This window comes from Rhagoletis pomonella, unplaced genomic scaffold (genome assembly GCF_013731165.1).
Source record: "Rhagoletis pomonella isolate Grant_MI unplaced genomic scaffold, Rhpom_1.0 Rhpom_scaffold_00003, whole genome shotgun sequence".
NCBI lineage: Eukaryota > Metazoa > Arthropoda > Insecta > Diptera > Tephritidae > Rhagoletis > Rhagoletis pomonella.
The window spans coordinates 43,316,008-43,342,798 of record NW_023458557.1 but is presented as its reverse complement, the minus strand read 5'-3'; the positions used below and the strand labels follow the sequence as shown (position 1 = coordinate 43,342,798).

At 34.8% G+C, this 26,791-nt stretch overlaps 2 protein-coding genes across 8 annotated transcripts in view; one reads left to right on the top strand and one right to left on the bottom strand.

Moving 5' to 3' along the window:
- Nucleotides 1-26,791, top strand: part of LOC118735228 (leupaxin) — a 434,003-nt gene that overhangs the window by 200,859 nt on the left and 206,353 nt on the right. The gene's annotated exons all lie outside the window — the stretch shown is intronic.
- On the bottom strand, nt 5,576-6,510 carry LOC118735229. 2 transcript variants are annotated; one of them, XR_004992540.1, is made up of 3 exons: nt 6,291-6,510; nt 5,791-6,202; nt 5,576-5,727 (listed from the first exon to the last, which is right to left on the bottom strand). XR_004992540.1 is itself a non-coding variant. In XM_036464886.1 (2 exons), exons 1-2 carry the CDS (start codon nt 6,450-6,452, stop codon nt 5,978-5,980), a joined length of 387 nt encoding a protein of 128 aa, XP_036320779.1. In that variant the 5' UTR covers nt 6,453-6,510; the 3' UTR covers nt 5,786-5,977. The 2 variants fall into 2 exon arrangements, 1 of the variants encoding a protein (XP_036320779.1); XM_036464886.1 differs by lacking the exon at nt 5,576-5,727 and having other exon boundaries at nt 5,786-6,202.

Sequence of the window (26,791 nt, the reverse complement as noted above, 5' to 3'; positions counted from 1 at the left end):
TTCTAAAGCCAAACCCAAACCGCCCCCAATTTATTTACGAGAGCAAAACTGTAGTGAGCTCGTGAATAAATTAACTCAGCTTATTGGAGACAATACGTTCCACGTAACGTCAGTTACCAAGGGCAACATTAAAGAGACCAAACTTCAGATTCTAACTGAAGAAAATTACCGGTTGGTAACCAAACGCCTTAATGACAATAAGAAAAACTTCTATACGTACCAGCTCAAAAGCAGCAAAGGACTGCAAGTAGTAATAAAAGGTATAGAATCAAGTGTACCCATTGATGATATTACTCATGCTCTAGAGAAGGCAGGATTTACTGTTAAAAATGTTGTCAATATTATCAACAGAGCAAAAATCGCTCAGCATATGTTTAAGGTAGAACTTAAGCCAGAAACAAAGCCAATGAATAAAAACGCAGTGCACCTACGATACCTTCTACACCGAAAAATAACAGTGGAGGAGCCGCACAAGCGAAACGGTCCCGTACAGTGCACAAATTGTCAAGAATTTGGGCATACCAGAACATACTGTACCTTGCGTCCAGTGTGTGTTGCCTGTGGCGACCTTCACGCTTCCGCTTCTTGCAAGGCTATCAAAGCTGATGTGACTGCAAAGAAATGCAGTAATTTCGGAGGTAACTACACCGCCAATTATAGGGGATGCCCTGTATACAAAGATTTAAAGTCTCGCATGAATCAGCGCAACACAGCCGTACGTTCTTCTACCACTCCAACTAGCTCTTATACATACCAACACCTCACGCCATCAACCACTACACCAGGAGCCTTATTTGCCAACGCGCAGCGAGTTCCCAACGTTTCTTTTGCCGACGCATTAAAACTACAAACGGAGCCAAGCACGGCGAAATCAAACTCCAATCAAGAAACATTTGCAAATATTCAAAGGAATAATACTGGGCAAATGCAGCCGAACCCCCCTACTTTTGGAATAGAAGGAATGATATTGAATCTTACCAATTGTATGCCTCAATTCATGTCTTCTATGCAAAATATGATTCAAGAACTCATAAAGGCTCAAAACCAATTGTTGCAAATTTTAGTGAATAAAAAATGAGTGAATTGAAAATTTGCTTATGGAATGCTAACGGTGTAAACCAGCGTAGATTAGAACTCAGTAAATTTCTGACTGAATATAACATAGATGTTATGCTACTGTCCGAGACACATTTAACAAATAAATATAATTTCTCCATACCTGGATACAAATTCTATGCCACAAATCACCCAGATGGTAAAGCTCATGGAGGCACAGCGGTGCTGATTAGAAATCGCCTAAAGCACAATATTCTAGACTCAAAAGCAACAGCCTGTCTGCAAGCAACTACCATATGCTTACGAAACCGCGACCGAGACTTAAATCTATGGGCTATTTATTGCCCACCGCGATTTTTAATTTCTGAAAATGACTTTAAAGATTTCTTTGATAGATTCCTGCCAGGAGGCAATAGCAAGGTAGAACCGTTCTCTCAATTTGTCGGCCATGATTTTTTTTTTAAGGTTGCCAACATTTTAAAATCATATAAAAGTGAAAATAAAAAATTGAAATTGTTCGAAATTGTTGTTGATTGAGATTGAAAATGAAAATGTGTGTGTGAGTTTGTGAGTAAATTTAAAAATTAAATTGTTTGGAAACGTCAAGAATTTCAAAAGTGACTCTCAGCGGTTCTACCTTACTATATTTTTATCATGCTGGAGATCACGCCTTATTAACCCAAAAGGGCGGCAGTTATACAATACCATTATAAACAGGCACAATAGGCTAGAGGTCACATCTCCCGGTAAACCTACTTACTGGCCCACCGATATAAAGAAGATACCAGACCTAATAGATTTCGCAATTACAAGAAACATATACTGAAATAACATAACAGCAGAAACTCTACCTGAACTATCATCCGATCACTCCCCTATATTAATAAAACTATATGAACAGACCCAAAATATCGATATTGCGCCTCGTCTAACTTCAAATAACACCAACTGGCTTAAATATAAAAAGTATATCAGTAGTCACCTTAAATTAAACGCTGCACTTAACTGCGAGGGAGATATAGACTCCCTTGTTGAACATTTTAAAGAAACCTTTACTTCAGCCGATGGCCTGGCAACACCAAGTCAAGTCCAAGTACCACCTACGCATACATCAGTTACAAATACCGAAATAGAAAAACTTGTGGCAGAAATGCCAATTAGGAACCAAAGTGGTACCTGGGCTCGTAGTGAGCAGGAGAGAGCCGAGTGTTTTTCACACCATTTAAAGAATGTGTTTCAGCCAAACTGTCCAACGAACAACTTCAGGCTGCCACGGCTAACTAAAAATACAAATGAGCTATACACACCTAGAAGACGAACTCTTTAGAAGTAAAAGCTATAGTAAAGCAGCTTAATCCAAAGAAATCGCTGGGTGCTGATTTTATAACTCCGAAAATGCTAATAGAGCTACCGAATGTTGCACTAGCAAATCTTTCTGACCTTTTCAACGCTATCCTCAAATTCGGTTACTTTCCGAAATCATGGAAAAGGTCGAAGATAATTATGATAGCCAAACCTGGAAAAGACGCAATACAGCCGTCCTCATACAGACCAATAAGCTTACTGCCCTGTCTTTCCAAAGTATTCGAAAAAGTACTCCTATCAAAGATATCTCCCTTTCTCCATGAACGCAATTTAATACCAGCACACCAATTTGGCTTCCGAGAAAAACATGGTACAATTGAACAAGTTAATCGAATTACAAATGAAATCAGAAGGGCATTTGAGCTCAGAGAGTACTGCTCTGCAATTTTTCTCGATTTGGCACAAGCATTCGACAAAGTGTGGCACGAAAGTCTTATATATAATATTAAAAAATTGTTGCCGCCGGAATTCCACAGAATATTTGAATCATACATAACTAACAGAAAATTTGCTGTAAAAGTATCTAATTTCACTTCAAAAGACATGTCGATACCGGCTGGCGTTCCTCAAGGTAGTGTACTCGGGCCTATGCTGTATATCATCTACACTTCAGATATTCCAACTAGCAAGGATATACTCACATCCACCTTCGCTGATGATACCGCCTTAGTAAGTCGTAATAAATGTCCCAACAGAGCTTCCAAAGTACTGGAGGAACATTTACTACGCATAGAAGAATGGCTGGCAAACTGGCGCATAAAAGTCAACGAACAGAAGTGTAAACATACAACATTTTCACTCAGACCGCAAGTATGCCCCCCGATCAAATTAAATAATGTCCATATTCCACGAGCCAATGAGGTGACATATCTAGGAATACACTTGGATAGGAGACTAACTTGGAGCAAACACATATCAACCAAGATTACACAAATGAAACTTAAGTCAGCTGGCGTGAACTGGCTTATAAGCAGTAAATCAAAACTGAAACTAGATTATAAAGTACTTGTATATAATACATGCTTTAAGCCTATATGGATGTATGGTATTCAACTGTGGGGTACGACCTGTGCAACCTACATTGACAGGATCCAAAGATTCCAATCTAAAACGCTAAGGGCCTTAACGGGAGCACCGTGGTATGTCCGCAATGAAAATATACCGATTGGTATACCGATGGTTAAATCTGTAACCGACACCAGCAGAGAAAAATATAAAATAAAACTGCGTAACCACCCAAATCCACTGGCAAGTGGCCTGTGCAACACAACAAATAAAACACGCCTGCGAAGAAGATATGTACCAGCCTTTCGTTGAGCGACGTTAAACCAACCGGGCTCATTCCCAGGGTTTGAGCCATATTATTGTAAATTAGACGTAAGATTTTTAAACTTGTTGTTAGGCTTAATAGATGTAAAATAAGCAGATCCAACAAATAAATGCAAGAATAATTAAAAAAAAAATTTGTATAAGTATATATTAGGATCTTGATTAAAGCATACTTTTTAGTTAATTAAAAAACAGCGTTTTTGCACTTTTAGGTAAGGATATCTCAAAATCCTGACGTGATAGAGCAATTTAAGCCCCGGATTCGGATTCTACGCAAAAAATTACTTCGAAAATGACCCTACACTTTCCTAGAACAAAACGTTGTTGACCTGTGTTTTTAATACATTACGAAATCGTAATGCTCTCCACCATCTTTAATGAAAATCGAGTTTTGAATGAAAAAAACTTTATAGAAAATATAAAATTTTGGCCTATTTAAAAAAGTAACCACATTTATACTGATCGGAAAAAATAGGTATTTCGCAAAATTTATCTCAAATTGTATCCAATTGGATCTATTTAGATCCAAACGGCATCCCTGCTCTCAATTTGTATAAAACTTGAAACCTTGGTTTATATGATTTTGTTTTAAGCATGATTGATATATTTATAAAAAAACATAACAAACAAATTTTAGCTTGTAAAATATTGTGAAAATTTAAAAAATGAATGGCGCATGCAGACTTTAGCTGTTAAGTGTATATTAAATTTAAAAATTAAAAATAAAAATTCATTTTAGAAACTTTAAAAGCAACAAAGCTTACACAAAAACAAGTAAGAATGTCTAAATTCGGGCGGAGCCGAACATTAGATACCCGGAGCAAGTATTAAATATATGTTTTTCACCTTTCCGAAAGCTACCAATACATGGTAAGCCGGGGTGTATCAATTTTGAGTAAATTAGCGTCCTTAAGTTTCGAAATATTGAAGTTTCAAGCATTTCTCAAATTTACCGTTATATGAAAAGCGGCCGTAATTTTAGTCCGAATTCAATAATTTTTGCTTTTATGTGGCAAGCACAATAACCATACCGAGTTTGGTACAAATTGGTAGAACGGTTACCGAGATACATATATCTGATAATAAGTGGGCTTTGCCACGCCCATTTTCCAAAATTTTATCATAAACGTATCTCTTGGTAAAGAGTTGTTGCAAGCATCAATTTTGAATAAATTAGCTTTCATATTTACTGATTTATCGAAGATTTTGTATTTCTCCAAATTACCGTTATATGGGATGTGGGCGTGGTTATTGTCCGATTTTAAAAATTTTCGGCCATTTGATATGGTGTACCAAGGCCAACAACTGTGCCAAGTTTGGAAGAGCAGCGCAGCGGTTGGTGCAGCGGTTACCAAGATATACACACTTAACCATAAGTGGGCGTGGCTACGCCCATTTTCCAAAAGTTTATAATATTCTTATTTTTCGTCTAAAATTTATTGTAAATATCAATTTTGAGTAAATCTTCAGTAGTTACTAAAATATCGCAGTTTTCATATTTCTGGAAATTACCGTTATATGGGAAGTGGGCGTGGTTACAGTCCAATTTCGCCCATTTTCAATACCAACCTACCTTGGATAAATGGAAACCTATATACCAAATTTCGTTGAGATATCTCAATTTTTGCTCGAGTTATCGTGTACACGGACAGACGGACGGACAGACAGACATGGCTTAATCGACTTCTCTATTCATTCTGAGCATTTATGTATGTATACATTTGTCTATATCTATCTCGATTCGTTTTGGCTGTTACAAACAACCGTTATGTGAACAAAGTTAATATACCCTTGTGCACAAGTGCGCTCGGGTATAAACAGGAACAATAAGAAAAAGGAATAATCAGAAGAATATATGAAAAAATCTATTTTTTTTTTGTTCCTTTTTAGAAATTTTTTTCAATCGATTGTGACTGAGCCCTACCGATTTTCTCACGTTCCTTTCAAATCCGGCAACGCCAAGCGTTTTGTAAATATCTGTAAAAAAAAGAGGAGAAAGTTAAGAAAATTCAGAAATCTTCAATAATGTAGATCATATACCACTTAGCACTTTGTCCACCATAGTCAGCTCCGCCAGGGCACGCTTTTGCCACTTACCCTCCCAGTTGAACCTGTAACAAATGTTTGACTACAACGTCAACGTCGTCAGAGACACCTTTTATTTTGAGGAGATACGTTTTCTGAAATATAAATATGATTAAAAGTTTAAAATTTGAGATTGAAGTGTTCAAGTCAATACCATAGCTTGGGTGTAGTTCGGGTCTGCCCACTTTTCCTCCACTTCGAGTACGGCGGCCATCGTTGTCATAGGCACCATACTTGCTATTGCGTCCATTATTGAGTCGCTACCTTCGCCTGTCATCTTGCAAAAACATACCTCAATTTTCTTTGTTGCTACCTTCATTTCGCATAACATTTTGTTGTGGGCAGCAAACTCCGCTTTTGTCACCATCTAGATGTTATAAGTTAAATAGACATTTACTGTTATAATAAATAATACATATAGAGTAATGTGAAAAAGTTAAAAAAAAAAAACATACTTCATTGTTTAATCTTTGCTCCAGCTGGTTTTGCTTCTGTACTACTTCTTTCAATAGCCTCAATACATTTTCGAAGTACTCGGAATCGACTGTAAGTCCCGTTGATGCTTCGTCGGTTGGTACGATCTCGGTTGGTGTGTCGTCGGTACGGTTGCTAGACATACTGATTTTAGGTGCGTTCGTTTAAAATCTCCAACAGAAACCAGCCAACTGCCAAATTCCGGCGAAATGTCATCTGTTCGCTCACAAGAGAGAAATATCCAAAATAGTACGCGAACAGAAAATTTGCAGAAACTTGCAAGTTAGACGAACAGCTGACATAAATTTTTGTTTACATTCAAAAGTGTAAAATTTAAAACGTACGAAAACTCATTACAAAGTGGTATCCTGGTACAGTTTATTGATTAAACAAATAACTACTTACTTCTTACAAGTTTAATTAGTCGCATTTTGTAATTTTTAACTTCCAAACCATCAAATTCAATTTTGTGATTTGCGTAAATGCCAACCAGCTGTTTTTAATCAGCTGTTTTCCTGTTGGCAAATTTCTGTTGGCAAAAGTTTTTCCAGCAGAAACCAGCAGCTTCCCCTCAAAATGAAATGTCACTTTGCTCTCTCAATTTCCCCTACTTTGCAAGTTTTTTGCGTACGCGAACGCAAAAACTTGTAAGTTTTTGTTAAACATGAACAATTAACAGCTACGCGAACGAACCTTTTATCAGTAGAGTACTGATTTGTCAACTCTTGTACTGATTTTATTCATTTCTTCAATCAGTACGCTAATGTCCTGATTTTTCAAAATTTGTACTGATTTGTACTGAATTTTTAATTCAAACAAAATACTTTAGGGTTTTCTTAAGGTCTTTACATAAAGTTGTAACTTCCTTAAACTGTACAGTAAAAAGTAAGAAGATAATTGAATTGTAGTTGAAATTAATACAAAAAAAAAAGATCAATCGTTTTATGGGCATATCGCCGTTACGTACCAGTTGCGATAATGTGACGGAGGTTTAATTATTTAAAAATAAGGCTGACGTTTTTTGTCGAGTGTTGTTAGTTAGCTCTAAAGTAACTTTCAGTTTAATAACAACAAATTTGAACATTCGAATGGCTTTTGCCTATAACTTACAATTCTTTTTTCCACAATTTACTGATATTGTAAAAGAGTTTTGCATACAAGACATAGAGTTAGATACTTTTTTTAACGAATTCTTAGCCTTTAGAAGTTTTTTAGTAGTTGAAAAAATTAATTTAAGCCATGAGAAATTATAGATGAAGTCCTTAAATAGGGGTACTTTTCCACAGTTTGAAAAAATATGTAATTGTTTTTTTTCGATGCCACACTAAGCAACTGAGAAGATGTTAAGTATAAAGTTTCTTATTAAAGTCTGGCTGACTTCCAAAACGTCAATTGCTTTGCATACGTACAAAGTATAATGTTCCATAACGCCGAACTACAAAATATTGACAATGTATACTTTTCCAAAACGCATCCGAAAAGTTATCGAAACGCAGCGCTTGAGCAATCAGCGCATCAGAAACAAAGTTGATGCTTCGTTTGTTATTGGTTACCATTGGTGTTTTAAAAATGGAAAATTCAGAAAAATTGTTCATTGCTATATTCAAAATTTAAAATATGCAATGTATCTGGTTGCAATGTGTCGTAACTCTGCGTATATAAACAGTTTGAATACCGTAGTATAACAGTATCCAAACATTGTATTGATACGTTTTGGAAGTCAGCCTCTTTTAAAGTGTACTTCATATTAAAAGTAATTTTAAAATTAAATATATAGAACTCTTTGACTATTTAAACACTGAAGATGGAAATGATCTCATTATTGCTATTCAAAAATGTCATGATGTGTACACTCATGTTAAAATGAATAACACTTTTCTTATGAACTATATTTTAATTATATATGTACCAACATATTGTTAAAAACAACTACTCAGGCGTTATAAAGTATTATCTGATACTTACATTCATAATTTTGCTTTGAATAAAAATGTACTGAAAAGTACTGATTTTTCTAGCAGGAAAAAGCCCAACGTACTGATTTCGCGCATAAAAAATCTGGCAACCCTAGCCGTCGGTTTGTTCATTTTTGATTGAGGGCTGTTTTTTTCGCACTTCGTCCTTAGCATGTCCACGATCGTACTTCCGCTTCATGATTTTCGAACCTGGAAGCGAAAAACTTATTAAATATACCAACATATGTTCCTAAATATACAATGCTTTAAATAGATTTTTTTTCTCACCCTTTACTGATGTCGATGCCATTGCTGGGTTGATTGTAGATAGTATATATGGATATGTATTAACGTATATGCATGCAAAAAAAAATTATGTACAATATATATATTTTTTTTTTTTCAAATTAAAACATATTAGTTCGAAAACTCGTGGAAAAGTTGATGCAGCAGCGGAATAAGTATGAAGTGCCCTTCACGTGGAATGCAAAAGTATTTATGTTCAAGCGATTCTTTTTTTACTCCAATTACTTCATCGCCTAACTGGCTTGCTAAGACAATACCTAATCTAGAGTATGATTCCAGGGGAAGTTCAAATACATTTTCCAATACTTTAAAAATTCGACAAACTACCTTATCCGTTTGAGAATATTTAACAATTTTTACCGGTCCTAATTCTTTACAAAAACAGAAGGAATTTCTTTCTTCTTTAACATCTATTTGAAAAGAATTAGATTTTTTTGAAATCTCGTCATGTAGTTCTTGTCCTTGCCTTTCCCCAAGTCTCGAATACAGTTGTTGGAGAATTTTGTTCGGTTTATTAATAAGTTTTTTTAGAAATTGCATATGATTTTCATATTTATAAGCTAAAAAATTGTCAAGGGGGCCGTACTGTTTCACACAATCTGCTAAATGGAGTAATCCATGAATGTTAAAACTGATTAGCCATACAATGTGCCAAAATAAAATACAAATTCTAGAAGCGTGTTTTGAGCAATATCAGCTTCTACTATGCATGACCTTTCGCTAGAAAGAATCCTAATTGCAGCATGTAACAGCAGAAAATGGTAATATACGTCATCATCAACACAATCTTCCAAAACAAATATGCCTGTATATAATAAAAATTGACGGAATTCTGTTGCTTTACAATTTTTAAGTTCTCCCAGATTTCTCGATATTCTACCGAATTCGGAAGGAACGTGCTCAGCAAGGAAGTCGATTTTTTCGTTCACTTTCGAAATATTGCCGTTCTTAATAATTAAATTTAACAATTTTTTAAGTACACATAAATCTACTAGGTGCATGCAGTCAAGGGGAAATTGCGAAACCATATTGAAGTCGGCTTTCTCTAAAATACTTTTCCGTTCCTTGAACTCATGGCTAAGGTGCGACAAATTTGCTCGCAAGGTAAAGGATTCGTCTATCCTTCTCTCGCCAATTTCCTTTGAAAAGGTCATTCTTCTATGGACATATTTGCCCTCTTGATTGCATTTTGGGCAACCATTTCTTCCGTTAAAATATTGAACACCACTGACGAAAGATCGAGCTGGGGAATCGCAAGTAAAAAGGCGCACGTTGAATTTCTTTGCATTTTCTTCCGAGCCTACTCTCAAGCCACTTGTTCTTAGTAGTTTTACTTCCTCGCAAAAATCTTTCATGAAGTCATCGATCTTTTCTGGTTTTTAAGTCCAGAGAAACATGCTATTAAAAATGGACGCATTTCACTAAAACCCACTATCGACCCCAGAATTGGCCATAAAACTCGATTTGAGCTGCTAAATGGCTTAAGACCATCGATGCCTACATCTATTAGGACTTCAGATTTTTTATTTAAAAAGTGAAAGGAGTCTGAATTAAAATGATCTTGAATACCCATATACAAAAGATCTCCATTTGGAATGGACTTTACTTCAACTTTTCGTCTATGAGTACTCAAAACAGTCTTTGCGGAAAGCGGCAAGTTGCCTACTCCTATACGTCGTAAAGTTTGAAGCAAATCGTCTAAGGCGTGTTGGGAAATATTGCTTCGTAATGCCCATGCTTTTAATTCTGCACTTTTTTCTTTTTGGCTATTCTCCATAGCTACTAGATCTCCTAATTCACATTCGGGCGCAACATCTTCAGCCCTGATATTGGACGCACTAACCTCACATTCGGGCACAAAATCTTCACAAAAAAAATCTTCAAAGGTGTTCTTCTCCTTGCTCAAGCAATTAGCAAAATGGCGTTTTTGCATTTTTAGTATCACTTTATACTTTCCTTTAACCTTGGAGTGGTTGTTTTCTTTCATTTTATTTATTTTTGATACAAATTACAAAACATGCAATCAGATGCAACCGCTCGCCTCAGAAAATCTTTTAAATTAAATTTTAGGTTAGCTCCACGTGCAAAACGGCAAACGTCAAAAATGGGAATAAGGAAAAAATAAGAAAATTGAAGAATTTTCCATATTGTGGTCAAAGAGACCCACACATAACCTTTGTACACATAAACCTTTATAGAAGAAGCAATGTGAGAAAGAATCTGCGTGAATTGAACGAAAACAAAATTTTGACATGTGGCTTTGAGTGTGTTGGTGAAATAGCAATTTTTGTTTGAATGTATTGGAGTTTGCGTTAGTCGTGTCTGGTAGGGTGGCTACCTACAAGTGCCTATCAAATTCTAAAGGGCAGTGTGAAAAATTTGATGGAAACTTTTGTATACGTGTGATGGTTCATATCCTTCTAACATATACGTTTTGGCATATTGCTATACTGCTTACTCCCTTTGAGTTCGGCATTCAAATTTTAATCATCAGTGATGTAAATCTTCGACAATTATGAGTGATCAACCTTGATAGAAATATAAGTCAGCAATGTGCAATCAAACTTGATGACACATCAAGTCTGACATGTTTTCATATCATTGTTGATTACTCATAGTTGATGTAAAAATTCGTCAAGTCTGTTCTCTCACGTATGATATAGAAATCTATCATTTATGACCAGGGTGGGCAAAAACTCGGAGTTCGAGCGAGCACGCAAGCAAACTCCTACTCAATCCTCGCAGACAACGAGGCGCTCGCAGCTCGTACTCGTAGCTGCAATGAGGCGAGGCACGAGAAGTTTGGCTCGCTCGCCAAACGAGCTAGCGCTGCTTGTTTGCTCGCGCTCCTTTTAAACGAGGGAGGCTGTTGTGTGTTGCCTCGCTCGCAGTGCGAGGCGAGTAGCTGTCTGCATACTCACTCTGCTAGGAAAGACGAGTGAGCGACGAGCGAGCGCTCCGAGTGTACTATACAACACATGCATTTTTGTGCCTAAAAATGTGGGAATGTATGTCAATAGATTATGTACGAAAGTATGTTAATAATTGTATGTACATATGCATATATGTATGTAAAGTATTATATTAGGGCAGCATATAAAACAACAAATAAAATTGATTACATAGATTATGGAATGAATTATTTTTTAGAGTTATATTCATACATGTGTACACACATAACATGCATATTCATATATGTTTGTATGTACGTATTTATGTATATATGCATTTATGTATGTATGTACATATGCATGTATTTTGTCTTTACAGAGAAAAGTAAGTAACGAAGATATTATAATCGTTTGTGCCGCAGAAACAAAAAACAAGTAAGCACTTGTTAACACCCCCAAAATAGTTTGCTACTTGTAGCAGTTATGCTGTATACCTGAATGAAATATAGTCCTTGGTGAAAAAATTTATTTGTGGCCTGTTGTTCAAGGACATATGTACATATGTATGCATGTATATATGGATATGTAGACATGGGAAAATTTGCGTAAACAAAGAATAGAGACCGGTTCGCATACAACTTTGGCGTTGCGTTGGCGTCGAACTTCAAAGCAGCCGTCCACATATCCAAAATTTGGCAACGCTAAGGCCAACACAAAGCAGAAAGATCGCTGCGTCGGTCGCCAGCTGTTGCAAATAAATAAAATTAAATGAACTGTTTTTTCCTTTTAATCAAATCAAGGCAAGAAATATAATTTTTCATGCAATTATTGATATGAAATATTAATTTGTCTCTCGTTAATATGTTAATTTAGTGGCCAAAGTAGTCTCTGCCAAGCTTCATTGTAGAACGCATACTTTTAACCAGTGTTGTCGCGCCGTCTCAAGAAAATGTATCCCTGACCAAGCCAAAAATGTATCGAATTTTTTTGTTACATATACATCTCATAATTTGTAAGAAAACCAAACATTTTAATGAAAAAGACATAATTTAACCCATCCTAAGGACTTGGAATACATGTGCATAAAATCAAGCATTTGTAATTTCAATTTATAAAGTACATTTTTTGTGCATAAGTATTTTGCAAAGTAAATATAATAAGTAGCAAGTACACTCTAAAAAGAGCATGTAAAACTACTACTGAAAAGTATCTATTTTTCAACAAGAATCTGTATAAATATACGTCTAAGATGTTCAGTATTTGATTTTGAACTTGGGATATTTAAAATATACACATAAATACACATATATAGAATGTTTAAAATTGCAAAAATTTTCAAACTACAAATACATTTGAGTAGTCTACTTGCAAAGTGCGCTATGTAAAATTTTTTCGATTCTTAGTTTTTGGCGGATTACGTACCAGTATTTAAAGTAGTTTCATGTCCACTAACAACAGAGTGCAAAATCTTTTTATATTCTGAAAAAAAGAATAGCATCAAATGTTAAGTCTTCTTCCAAAAGTCGCTATCATACTTATTTATGAACTTTCAAAAGTATCAATCTTCTGATGAACTTAGAAAGCTGCTCTAGGTCGTATAGACTGTTAATGTTATCTTATGACATGTTATGTTATGTTACAATTTTATAAGGCTCCTATTTATCCAAATTTTCAGGTAATAATAAAAAAGGTTCAATTTAAATGTTACTTGTTGTCGTAGTCACTTTTTCAAATTTATGGCTTTCTATTATAAAATCACATAACTCTGTTTGGAAGTGGACTACTCATTTCCTACTGATAATAAACATTACTTTATTTTAAACATTTTATGTGTAATTTTGCTCTTGCGACAAATTTGGTATGTAAGAGTAAACAGGCAATGATTAATTTTATTACACGGCGTGCGAATTTGCACACATTAAAAGAGGAAACTGGTTACCTCTCTTAATATGCGCAAATAAATAAAATTTTTTTAGAGTGTATTTAACAGTGTTGCCAGAACTTTTTGGACGAACCGGCTAAATTGGCAAATAAAACAGCTAAAACCGGCTAAAATGTTTCAACTAAATTTCACATGTTTTATTTAAATAAATCACGAGTAAAAAGACTGTTTCTTGGAGAGAAGTTACAAATTCGAGCCGGAAAAAATTTTGCCAGCAAGAATTTGCAATTAGGAAAAACATATGATTGTGGCATATGGTTGGAGTTTTTGTCGACGATAATTTGAATAAACAAGTTCGTTAAATTTAAAAATTTACAAACTAGAGCGATTTTACAATGAAAAATTTATGTTAATACTTGTTTACTTAATTAATTTAGTTAATTCCAATGATTTGAAAGGGACTCGGCAAAAAAAAACTGTATTCTTAATCGAAATGCAATCTCAGCCAGAGTCGATATAGTAAACCCGACAAAGAAATTGAAACGTATGTTGAAGAAAGTCGGACTGACAAGATATATACACGTAGATCCTGTTTTTTGCCCCTCTGAAAGAATTTAAAAAATCTATACAAAAATCTTTTGTTTGAAATGCAACCGTGGATACTAGCTGGCAGAAAAACTTGCAAATTTGCGTTCGTACAGAAAATTGCAAGTTTCTCTACATGGGAGAGAATTTGGGAGCATTTTTCTTACTATCTGATATTGTGAGTGATAATTCTCGCTGGATTTTCGACGAACAAACCTATTGTCTTCCCTACAAGGCCTTTTCAGACTGACCGATTCTCAATACACTCAAATAGAAACCAATACACATAAAAACGCTATAAAAATTTCCCTTCAATTTTAAGGCAGTAAAACAACGACCTTAAGTTAACATCAACCGAGGCCATATGTTGACAAGGCATGCAAAATCACAGTTACACAAAAGAACTGGTGAGATTTTTCAGAAATCCCTTCAATTCTGATGTAAAATATGATGCCAAAAGACTGCAGATCTCCCATTTAGATGACCGGTCATATGACCGGCAGATGTCTCGTAGGATTCCCAGAGAGTTTTGCTTTACATAGAAATTTGTGCTCTTTTATTTTCATTTTGACTCACTTCAGTGTTGGTTCATTTAATTCAAGTTGGCATTCGGTTTTTTGGAATTTAATAAGTTCTCAGCAAAAAAGTTTGTTTAAAAAAATACATATGTGTACATAGTGCTTCAAAATATCAATTTTTCCCTTACCTTAAACCTTTGGGAGTGGGCAAAAACGATGTTTTGTAATGTAGGCAGAATTGAATATGCGCTATCTGGGAAGACAATATCTAGATGTAATATTTATTCTGTTTGTTGGCACTATATCCAAACACAAACGCATCCTAAGTGTCTTAACAGTGAAACAATTTCTTATTTTCTAAGTTTGCGAATAGAACTTCACACTTAAAATTTAGACATTTATAACAAACATTTTATGAACAAAATCCCTTCTTCGTTTTAAATAAAAATAAGCGAAATCGGCCCAATTTCATACAACCCTGCCTGACATGAAAATTTTCTCTACGGTAAGTCTAGTATCCAATTCTAACAGATTTTGGGTCGCTGAGTCAAAAATGGAAACATATATACATATTTGAAATTTAAGAAAACAAGGCAAATAGCAAAATCGGCTAAAAACGGCTAATTTTTTTCTGCAAAACGGCTAACAAATCGGCTGCCGGCTAAATCGAAATTTCTCCGGCTGTTTGCTATCGCAACCGGCTAAATCTAGCCGGAAAACGGCTAAAATGGCAACACTGGTATTTAAAGTCTTTTCAGTAAAATTCATAAAAGTCTCCTTAAATAAATCAAATTTAGTTTTTTGAGCTGCATTGAAATCTTCTTTCTTTTTAAATTAACAAATGAAAATATGTGATATGAAAGATATTACTACAGAAAGAGTATAATTTACTTTATATATGTATATCGTCGTTTAAAGTACAAAACCGCGTATCGTCATTCTGCAAAACCGCGTAACTGACATTTTCTGTCAAAAATTGGATTTGCTCACACAAGCTCTTGGCTCAATCCTTATCCATTCGTCCTGAAATATACTAGCCAGAAATGCGATTGCTTTATAAAAAAGAGAACCATTTTGAAAGGAACCATTTTGAAATATGAGTGTTTTTACTCTCTAGAAAATAATTTATGCAACGTCACATATGCGGTTTTGCATTTTGTTGATACGCGGTTTTGTACTTTAAACGACGATATGTATATTAAGATCTTGCTTAAAGCATCCTTTTAAGCTAATTAAAGCAATTGGTGAGATCTCTTCATATATTCATTGCTTCGTTCACAAAAAATAAAATGCTTTAATTTCACGCTTAATAGCGATTCTTTATACGTTCAGAAAACGTAATGCTTTCTACCATCTTTAATGAAAATCGATTTTTGAACGAAAAAAACTTTATAGGAAATATAAAATTTTGGCCTTTTGAAAAAAGTATCCACATTTATACTGACCGGAAAAAATAAGTATCCCGCAAAAATTCGCCTAAAAATGTATCCAGTTGGATCTATTTAGATCCAAACGGCATCCCTGCTTTTAACTTGCGTTCTGTCAAACCAACGCCAACTACAAAGTCAACGCGGAAGTTCTATGTGGACCAGCCTTAATTATCAAATAGTAGTTTGTATTATCCTACATACATACATATGTATGTATGTATTGAAAATGCTGATGTCCTACTCATTTATGAACTGAAAGACAAAATAATGATTTGTATAAATACTATATTCTCATTTATACATATGTAACATAGTTACTTAGTAAAATTACTTAGTAATTACTTGTATGTAAGAATACAAAGACAAATTATTTATCAGAAGCATTGCCCCTTACATATTCAAAAAAAGTAATAAAAGCTCTCAAAAAAGCAAAATCGCTACAGCGAAAAAAGTTTTTGAAAAACCGCATAATTCCAATCCGCACTAAAAAGAACCGCATAAAAAGAGACCTAAGTGTATAAGTTGAAATTTTATAAGAAATTATTGAACATTAAAAACATTATACCTACATAGATATGTATGCACACATGTGCCTACCTAGTAGGTAAAACTGGTAAAAATAGCACGAATCTATTCTTCTGTGCATGAGAATATATACATAAATATATACAAACATATGTGTATATACATATGTATGTATATACATATCTGCATGCGTGCATACAATCCTTTACTCGAAATTCTTAGTTGCTGCAATTTTTATCCCATACATTTTTGCCGACCAAACAACGCGTTTGCCTGTCTAATCTGCTTGCCTCATTTGCCTCGCTCGTTTACACGCCTCGGTCGTCTGCTGCTGCAAATGAGTGCCTCGCTCGTCTGCTGCTGCAAATGAGTGCCTCGCTCGCAACGACGACCTCGCGAGGGCAGAGCTAATGAGGCCCTCCTTTGCTTGCCGCTCTACTCTTGCGCTGCCCCCGTTTGCTTACTCGCTCGCTGGCTGCTCAGCGCGTGCGCTCGTACTTAACGAGTGTTCGTTTGCGAACAGCCTAGCGTGTTGCTCGTGAGTTGCGCTAGCTCAGAGCAAACTAACGAGCGAGCGAGGGGCTAAAATGAGGCAAATCCGAACCCTGTTTATGACACATTTAATATTTATTTTTTCTTTTATTTTTATAAAATCTTATGAACTAATTAATAATCATCAAAAAATTAGAAGCTAAGTACATTACATCGAATTAGAAGCTAAATATATTACACTAAGTACAGTACATTAAACATTGAATAAACATAGGAAATGTGGCCAAAAATCAAGCAAAATAGGGCGTTTCTATTATTTTTGCCACCAGCGTACATATGTACATACTTAAATCTAATATGAGCTCAATTGCCTTCTTGATTTCTTTTTGGAACTCAACAGGACCTTTCTTTTTAAATGCATCTATGTGGAATGAAATAGACTACCAAAAAATTTGTATTGTTAAAAGATATGTACATATGTATACGGTAGTGGCCACATAATTAGGGATACTATTTCTTTATAAGTTTTGACCATTTATTTAAGAACTTGCGTTGATTTTTGGGAATTTTTTACAAAGTATGTTAAAAAGTATGTTAACTTGTAGTGCCCCTAATATGTGTATATATTACCTCGTAGGATTGTGTCAACCAATATAGTTTGTTTAGTGGTTTTCTCGCCCATTGCCGTCCCAGTTAAACTGCAGCAATGCCTCGTCCGAAAATAAATGTGTTTAATACCGCTGGCTACGTCCTCATTTGTATGATATAAGTGGCCTTTTGAAAAATTTATGTACAGCAATTAGAACGTGAAATACTTATGTATTCCATAATATAATTCATTACAATGGCTTGTGCATACTCTGGATCTTTTAATTTTGTTTCTATTAAATCCACAGCGCAATAGGACTGCAGTGGTAGAGAACTGGCGATGTCGATGGAAGTTTTTAATGTTGGATATGTAAATCAGTTTTTATTGCTCATGGCGTTATTAAAAGCTCTTTTCTTCATTTTAAATGAAATATTTTATAAAACTTAATTTATTTTTCCACAGCACTTTGAGTTTTGAGCATCTTTTCGTTTTGCGTCTTTCTTTTTTCTGTTGATGTGCGCATTTGAACTTCTTCAGTACCAAGTACTACTTTATAATACGGTTTTATTTATTAAGTTTATAAAGAAAAAAATGTCATATTACAATAACAACTTTTATTTTTACTTACTTTTGCTATGAGCGCGGTCGAATAGTGATAAATTTATCGCTTAAATTAATTAAGTTAAAAATTATCTCCAAGTACTTCAGTACTCGACATTATTTGGCATTACTCGACATTACTTTTGTTGAGCACAAAGTGCAGCCAACAAATGGCAACCAACTAAAGTTACTTCTATCCAGTGTTGCCGCGAATCATTTTTAGTGGTAGCCAAATTCTTTTAAAAAAGGACTAAAAAAGTCGTTGTGGCTGAAAATGGTAGCTACAATTTTTTACTTACATATACATATATAAGTATACACGCAAGCATTTTCAATGAGTAATGGTATAAAAACAATGAGCTCTGGAAAAAAAGCAAATATTTTATCCAACCAAACACCTTTTTGTATAAAAGGGGAAATATACGAAACCAGCTTGGTGGCTCCATCAAGTGATTGTATTATAAGGCTCGAAGCATATAACTTAACAGCATGCTGTTACAATATCTTTTTTTTTTACAAATGAGGTCCAGGAAAGATCGAGATGTTTTGAGCCGAAATTTCATAATTTTTCTGCCATTTTGTTAAACATTTTCCTTTTTTTTAATTAAAACTGCAATATCGTGAACTTAATCTTCCACAAACACGGCTTTGACTCATATAGTGCAAGAAATTTCCACCAAAATACTTTTTACTTAGAAAATTGTGCTAATTTCACCACTCACGACACCAGCAATGCTGGTACCATCATCAAATTTTCAAATAGTTTTTGGGGTCGCAACAGCAGCTGGTACAATCGCACCACAAGAACATACACGGTCAATCGACTTGATAGGCCATTTAACAAATTAAGCATATTAACAGCCGCACTCAGAAACGTTCTTTAAATTAGCTCTAACGGGCACTTAACTAATGATCGTTAAATCTGTTAATTAATGTTTCCTCTCAGAGTTAAAAATTATGAAATAAAAAATGTGAGTATGGCCCCAGTTGCGGCATTTTATTTTTGTAGCATCACTCACTTTTTTCGTTCAGTTTGAAATAAAATATAAAAATAAGTATTTATATCATTTTGCGCGCACTGGCTGAACAGATGCAATGGCTGAGTGAGCAGAGCATGGAGATGCCATTCGAGAGATCCGAGTTCGAGTCCTGAGGCAGGAACGTTTTCTTTTCCCTTTTTTTATTTATTTATTTTTTTCTTTTTCAATTTTTATAAACTGTCTTTATTGATGTTTTTGCTTTTTTGATCTAATTTTCTTTTGATTTATAGATTTTATTGCTTTAAAAAGGAACCAATTTTTTTTTGGTTTAATTAAATTTTTAGAAACTGTTTGCTAAAAGACAAAGACCAATAATTCCAATTCTGGCATCTGTCTTTTAACTCACCTCAGTCTTTAGAGGCCAAAACAGAAAAAACTAAAAATTTGAGAAACTGAAAGTAAAAGAAAAAAGATGGATCAAAAAAGATTCCAAACGTTAAATAAAATAAAAAATATGAATTTTTTAAGCAATACAACTTAAAAAAAAATTTATTAAAAAAAATTCGTTGCCGAGGATTGAACTCGGATCCCTTGAATGGCGCAAAAGTGCCCTGCTCACTGGGCCATTGCCACTGTTACAGCAACGTTATCGAAATTGAAATTTATTGAAAGCAAACAAAAAATTTTAAAATCATTCGTTAATAAGTTAAGTAAAGGTTTTTGTTTACTTAACTTTAATGTTCATTAAATGCCGTTAACGGCTGTAAGGGCCGTAAACTTGATCTATTTTAAACCATAGTTAAATCGTTAATGGATAAGTTACCAGCCCTACCACTTTTACAGTATGTATGTATAAAAACGTAGGGAGCATACAATACATATATGTATATATATCAGTCTTTCTTAGTTTATAAATTAATCTCTTACATAAATGAAAAAAATTACATCAAATTAAGCATATACAACTTTTTCATGCCAATTATAAATAAATTCTCCAAAGGGATAAAAAAAGGGCTAGGGGCAGTTTTAAATTTATGTGGCCAAAAAAGTATGTGGTAGCTAAATCTAGCCGCCAAAGGTCTAAAAAGGCAACACTGCTCCTATCAGCATTGCCATTCACTTGCTCGATCAAATGACAGTCATTCGCTACGGGCCAAACTGGCATATAAAAATTTTGCATATGTGTTAGTTTTCGTTGTGAATGTGTTGGAGTTTCTGTCAATCGCGTCTTGTAGGGTAGCATGATTCAATAATACAAGGTTAGATAATTATTGACAGCCGCGGTTTGACACTCCCTTACAAAAGGTTGCATTTACGAAAGACAGAGAAAGAGCAAGAAGGTGCCAAAAGGGTAGTAGAAAAGTACGCAAAGTAGGCAATTAGTAGTAAAATTCCTTTTATAAATTCTAATGTATTTGCAGGAAATCTGGCATTTTAAACGAAATATTAATATATCTACGTGAATTACGTAATTTTGTGTGCTACTTAGTTGTATAAAAACTGCAAAAGGACTCAAAATTAAAATAAAACTATTATGAGATTTAGGTAAACATCCAATTTAAAAACAATTTATGTTTTCATCAGTTAAATGTGCTTCATATGCATATACAAATATACATATTGCACAAAAGCTTATACTTCTATTTCACATCAAAGCGACACTTTTTCCAAGTAAATTTGCGAAGAAGCAACACGTTAGGGTAGTATGTTCTGAGTCCCGCGGTGGGCCGCAATGGGTAGTTTCTGTTTTCTATTTATTCACTTCCCGGGTTTACCAAATTCATTGGTTTATGACGTTGTCACGGAAATTTGGCGATATAATGTAAAGTTCTTTTTCTACTTTTTGGTTGTGCTCCGAGTGGGTGGTCTGCTGCTGCTGGCTACCGAAAAGAAAAAGGGAACGAAACACATAACGCCATCTCGAACAGAGTTGCGTGATCCCTTTTTTAATTTAGTTTTTAGGAATTTTCGTTGCCAATTCAAACTTGGCTCGCAAGGACCATGTTAAAAGCTAGGGTTGCTTTTGTATTTACAAGATAGGTTTATTTAAGTTAAAATATTACAATTTAAATAATAATAATATCCCAACGGTTTTTACCCTCCATTCCCGCCCATCCGCACGAGGGGCGCAGTCCGCATGACGTACGGAACCAATATTTTAAATTTTTGTGCCGAGTCACGATGGGCAGGATCGAGTGTCGAGATCTAAAACTGTTCAGCTACAGAACTAAATTCATCAGCGGATTTTATGTATTTATTTCAATAATTCACTTATTGGAGAGAGGAGAGTATCGCTTTCTTAATGCTGAAAAGCGGATTTGATATATCAAACGTGCTGGAATGAGAGTTAAAATCCTGGCATAAGCAACGGAGTGGGTCGTGCAATTCAAAATTGGTTTTACAAGCTTTCAGAAATATGGGACAAAAGTGTCTTGATACGCGTGAGGGAACATTAAAGCTTACATCAGCCAGAAGAGACGGACTTGAAATTAAGCCTGTCAGTAATTTAACCATAAAAATTATACCAAGCATTTCCCTGCGACTGGCAAGTGTAGGAAGGTTAATAAGTTTTAAGCGACTCGTATAAGGTGGAAGACTATATTGAGAATCCCATCGGAAATTTCTTAAAGCAAAAAGTAGGAGTTGTTTTTGAATCGATTCTATCTTGTCTGAGTAAATTTGATACCTTGGATTCCAAACCACCGAGCCGTATTCCAGAATCGGCCTAACTAATGTTGTAAACAGGGTTTTAGTGATATAAGCAGTGTTGCCATTTTAGCCGTTTTCCGGCTAGATTTAGCCGGTTGCGACAGCAAACAGCCGGAGAAGTTTCGATTTAGCCGGCCGCCGATTTGTTAGCCGTTTTGCAGAAAAAAATTAGCCGTTTTTAGCCGATTTTGCTATTTGCCTTGTTTTCTTAAATTTCAAATATGCATATATGTTTCCATTTTTGACTAAGCGACCCAAAATTTTCATGTCAGGCAGGATTATATGAAATTGGGCCGATTTCGCTTATTTTTATTTTAAACGAAGAAGGGATTTTCTTCATAAAATGTTTGTTATAAATGTCTTAATTTTAAGTGTGAAGTTTTATTCGCCAACTTAGAAGGGAGAGAACTTATTGTTACTGTTTGCTGAGAACTTATTCAAATTCCAAAAACCGAATGCCTACTTGAATTAAAGGAACCAACACTGAAGTGAGTCAACATGAAAATAAAAGAGCACAAATTTTTATGTAAAGCAAAACTCGCTGGGAATTCTACGAGACATCTTCCGACCGGTCATCTAAATGGGAGATCTGCAGTCTTTTAGCATCATACTTTACATCAGAATTGAAGGGATTTCTGAAAAATCTGACCAGTTCTTTTGTGTAATTGTGATTTTGCATCCCTTGTCAACATATGGCCTCGGTTGATGTTAACTTGAGGTCGTTGTTTTACTGCCTTAAAATTGAAGGCAAATTTTTACAGCGTTTTTATGTGTATTGGTTTCTATTTGAGTGTATTGAGAATCGGTCAGTCTGAAAAGGCCTTGTAGGGAAGATAATAGGTTTGTTTGTTTGTTTGAGAATTATCACTCAAAATATCAGATAGTAATAGTAATAAATAGTTTTTTTTCCGGGTACCTTTCAAATCATTGGAATTAACTAAATTAATTAAGTAAACAAGTATTAACTTACATTTTTCATTTTAAAATCGCTCCAGTTTGTAAATTTTTAAATTTAACGAACTTGTTTATTCAAATTATCGTCGACAAAAAATCCAACCATGTGTCACAATCATATATTTTTCCTAATTGCAAATTCTTGCTGGCAAAATTTTTTCCGGCTCGAATTTGTGACTTCTCTCCAAGAAATAGTCTTTTTACTCGTGATTTATTTAAATAAAACATGTGAAATTTAGTTGAAACATTTTAGCCGTTTTTAGCCGGATTTATTTGCTAATTTAGCCGGTTCATCCAAAAACTTATGGCAACACTGGATATAAGGGTCACTAAATTCTTTTGACCATCGTTTCACAAGTGCAAGTACACCTTTAGCCTTGTTGACTGTCACATTAATGTGAAGATTAAAATTATGCTTAGGATCCATTGTGATACCAAGGTCCACAAAATTGTATACCTGTTCCAGGTTATGGTTACCTATTATATAAGAAACTGGCAGAAAAGCTCTTCGCGAGAAGCACATTACTTTACATTTCTTAAGATTTAGAGGCATAAGATTTACTTTACACCAGTAAGCCATGCTGTTTAAGTCTGATTGTAGCAAAGACCTTTCTTGAATTGAAACGTACGATTTATAAAGTTTTACATCATCTGCATACATTAAAATTTTGGAGAATTTTATATCTGTAGAAATATCGTTTATAAAAAGCAAGAACAGAATCAGGCCTAGGTGGCTACCCTGAGGGACTCCTGAAGTAACATCAATGACGTCAGAGATAGTATTTTTAAACAATACCCTTTGTGATCTATCATAGAGGTATGAAGAGATCCAACGTAGAAAATTAGGTGGAAGACCAAGAAGATCAAGTTTATAGATGAGCAACGAGTGGCACACTTTGTCAAATGCTTTACTGAAATCAGTATATATAACATCAACAGTTTTGCTCTCACTAAATGCTTTTGAGATATAGGATGTTAATTCAAGTAAATTTGTAGAAGTTGATTTGCCCTTGCAAAATCCATGTTGACTGTATGAAATGCTTGAAGTGATAGAATGCGTCAACCGATTTGTTATAATTGCTTCAAATAATTTAGGAATTGTAGAAAGCTTAGCTAAGCCCCGGTAGTTCTCCACTGAAGACCTGCTACCGCTTTTATGTAAGGGGGTTATGAACGATTCCTTCCATACAGTTAGAAAAACGCCCTCTTTAAGAGACAAATTAAATAAGGCTGTTAACGGCTCATAGAGATAATCAGCACAATTTCTAAGAAAACAAGTGGGGATCTGGTCAGGACCATAACTAAAAGACTGCTTTAAGGACTTCAGGTAAACTAAAACATCATCGGGAGATATTATAGGGTTATGTATTGAGTTAATTGGACTTAGTTTAAAAGGATAGTCAAAGTATGCTTGGGAGTTAGTGGAATAATTAGATTTAAAAAACTGAGCGAACATGTTAGAAATTGTTTGATTATCACCAGAGACGGTATTTTGATACTGCATAGCGGAAGGAAACCCACGTACATTTCGCTTGGAGTTTACGAAATCATAAAATGATTTGGGGTTATATATTATACGTCGTTTGATTTTACACAAGTAATCTTTATAACACTTTTTGTTTAATTCAAAGAACTTGTGACGCAAAAGTGAGTATTTTACATAGTATGAGTGTAAGCCGGTTTTTTTGTGTAATCTAAAATAACGTGACTTTCTGTTTTTCAAGTTTCTCAGTTCTTTAGTGAACCATAACTGTGTTTGTTCTACAGGAACACACATTCGTTTAGGCACATACTTTTCAAATAATCTATGTACAGTACAATTAAAATGTGCAACGCTTTGCTCAACTTTTTCTTTGTATATAGGCCACGACAATTTAGACAATTCTTTATTCAGTTTTTTTAAAGTTGGCTTTCGAAAAATCAAAGCGAATATTTGGTTCGTATGTTTGGACATCGCAATTTTGACCATCGTTTATAATTTCGTAAGATATCTCAATAGCATGGTGGTAGACATCTTCGGGCAAAACTAGTGGGTCACATTTATTTACAGCCGACTTAGATGCATCATCAACATAAACAAGATCTAATACTTTGCCAAACTTATTGCGAAGTACATTAACTTGATTCAGGCAGAGTTCAGCCGCTAGACGAGAAAGGTACAATATCATTGTCAATGATGTTCCATGATACATTTGGTAAATTAAAGTCACCCAACACAATCAATGAATCAGAGGGTTTAATCATTGAATTAATTAATTTCAGTAAAGATACATGTTGTGAATACACTGATAAGTCAGATCGGGGAGGAATATAGCATAGAGCTAAGTAAGTAAACCCCCTTCCAACCTGAACACGAATGCATTTGAATTCTGCAGATTCGATGTGTCGAAGACTAACTTCTTCAGATGGTATTGAAGAGTCTACGGCAAAGAGTACGCCACCGCCGACTCTGTCCTCCCGATCTTTTCTGTAGATATGATAATTATTTGAAAGAATCTCTGAATTAAAAGTGTGAGGTTTGAGCCAAGTTTCAGTCAAAGAAATTATATTATAATTGCATTCAAGGCCATTAAGATATAAATTCGTTAATTTAGTATTTATGCCTCTTACGTTTTGATAATAAATACTTAAAGCAGATTTAGTAATCAGTTTTTTGGTTCTGTATTCTGACGGGGAATATTTGCTAAATTATTATTTTTGTTGGGCCTATACTCAAATTCACGAACGAAAGCTCCGGAGGGCTAAAAAGAACTACTAAGCAGCATGTCAAAATTTTCTAAATTTACGTCTATTTTAAATGAAGAAATATTTCTTTCATATTTAAAGTTAAATTTTCTGATACTTAAGTTGACAGTTTTACCTTTGGACGAGATGTAAAACTTTATATCGTCCTCGGAAGTATCCCTCGAAAATCTAGATACAAATATAGACTTCTTTGGGGGAACCACAACCAGTCTCCTAGTATCAGACTCGATTACCGGCGGACGGGGTTGAGTAACTGCGTTACTAGTTGAGGGTAGAGTAAGCGTTGGAAGATTGGATGGCGGTGCCACAACTTCAACGGGGGACGGGGAAGATACTGCAGGGTCGTTATTATTAGAAGCAGGCTTTGATATATGTTCTTTTGAGGAAGATAACTCCGTTGTCTGTGGACATGGAGAAGAAAGATTAATTAAGTCATTCGGAAGAGTGTTCTGACGTGGAACGGTCGTTTCATTAGGCGGACTATGAAGACGCTTACGTTTTGACACACGAATGTCCTTCATAGATTGTACGGTATCTAAGCATTTAAAAGATTTAAATACATTTTCGTAATGTTTAAATTTTTCGGTCAGTACCGACAACTCCCTCCCTACTTCAGAAAACCCATTTCTGGTTTGCCTAAACAACTTAAAGAGATCAACTTCGGTTGACCTGCACTTTAAGCAAGACCAGCGAAGACCTTTGCCATCATTAATAGCGTCCAGAATTCTTCCTGTCAAACCAGCACATTTTAGATGGCAAATACCATCACAGAGCCAGCACGATAAGTAGCGTTCAGATTCGCTTTTGATTTGGCAGTTATCAAGATCACACTTCATATTGAAAGATTTAATAACACTTATGTTAATAAAAAGACAAGCAAAATAAGTTTAACACAACACACACAACAATTCAGGAGCTGATGTATTTAGCTTAAAAATATATGTAGCGAACAGTTTGAGTATCACTGTAATGTGACACTTAATAAACGCAGCGCAAACAGCTGTGACAAGAAATACTAAACGAAGTAAACAAAAAGAGCAAAAAGAAATGTGCAAAAATAGAAACGATCTCAGTTAACTACAAAGGAATAACAACAACAATGATAACAACAAATGACTCGGCAAGATTAGATGTAAGCTAGTGAAATTTAATTAAATTTAATAAAAACCACAAAAATTACAAAACTTTCACTTAGCTTCGGTTATTATCACACTAAGATGCTCGTAGGCACTTTTTATAGCAACTTTTACTCAAAATTAGCACAATAAACTTTGCAAAATACAAAGACCAATCAAGGCACAAATAAGTAGAACTTCACAGC

Coding starts and splice junctions, on each gene's coding strand:
- LOC118735229 (XM_036464886.1), bottom strand. CDS start 6,452: ATGTCTAGCAACCGTACCGACGACACACCAACCGAGATCGTACCAACC. Junction 6,203..6,290: donor AGCAAAGATTAAACAATGAA/GTATGTTTTTTT, acceptor TATAACATCTAG/ATGGTGACAAAAGCGGAGTT.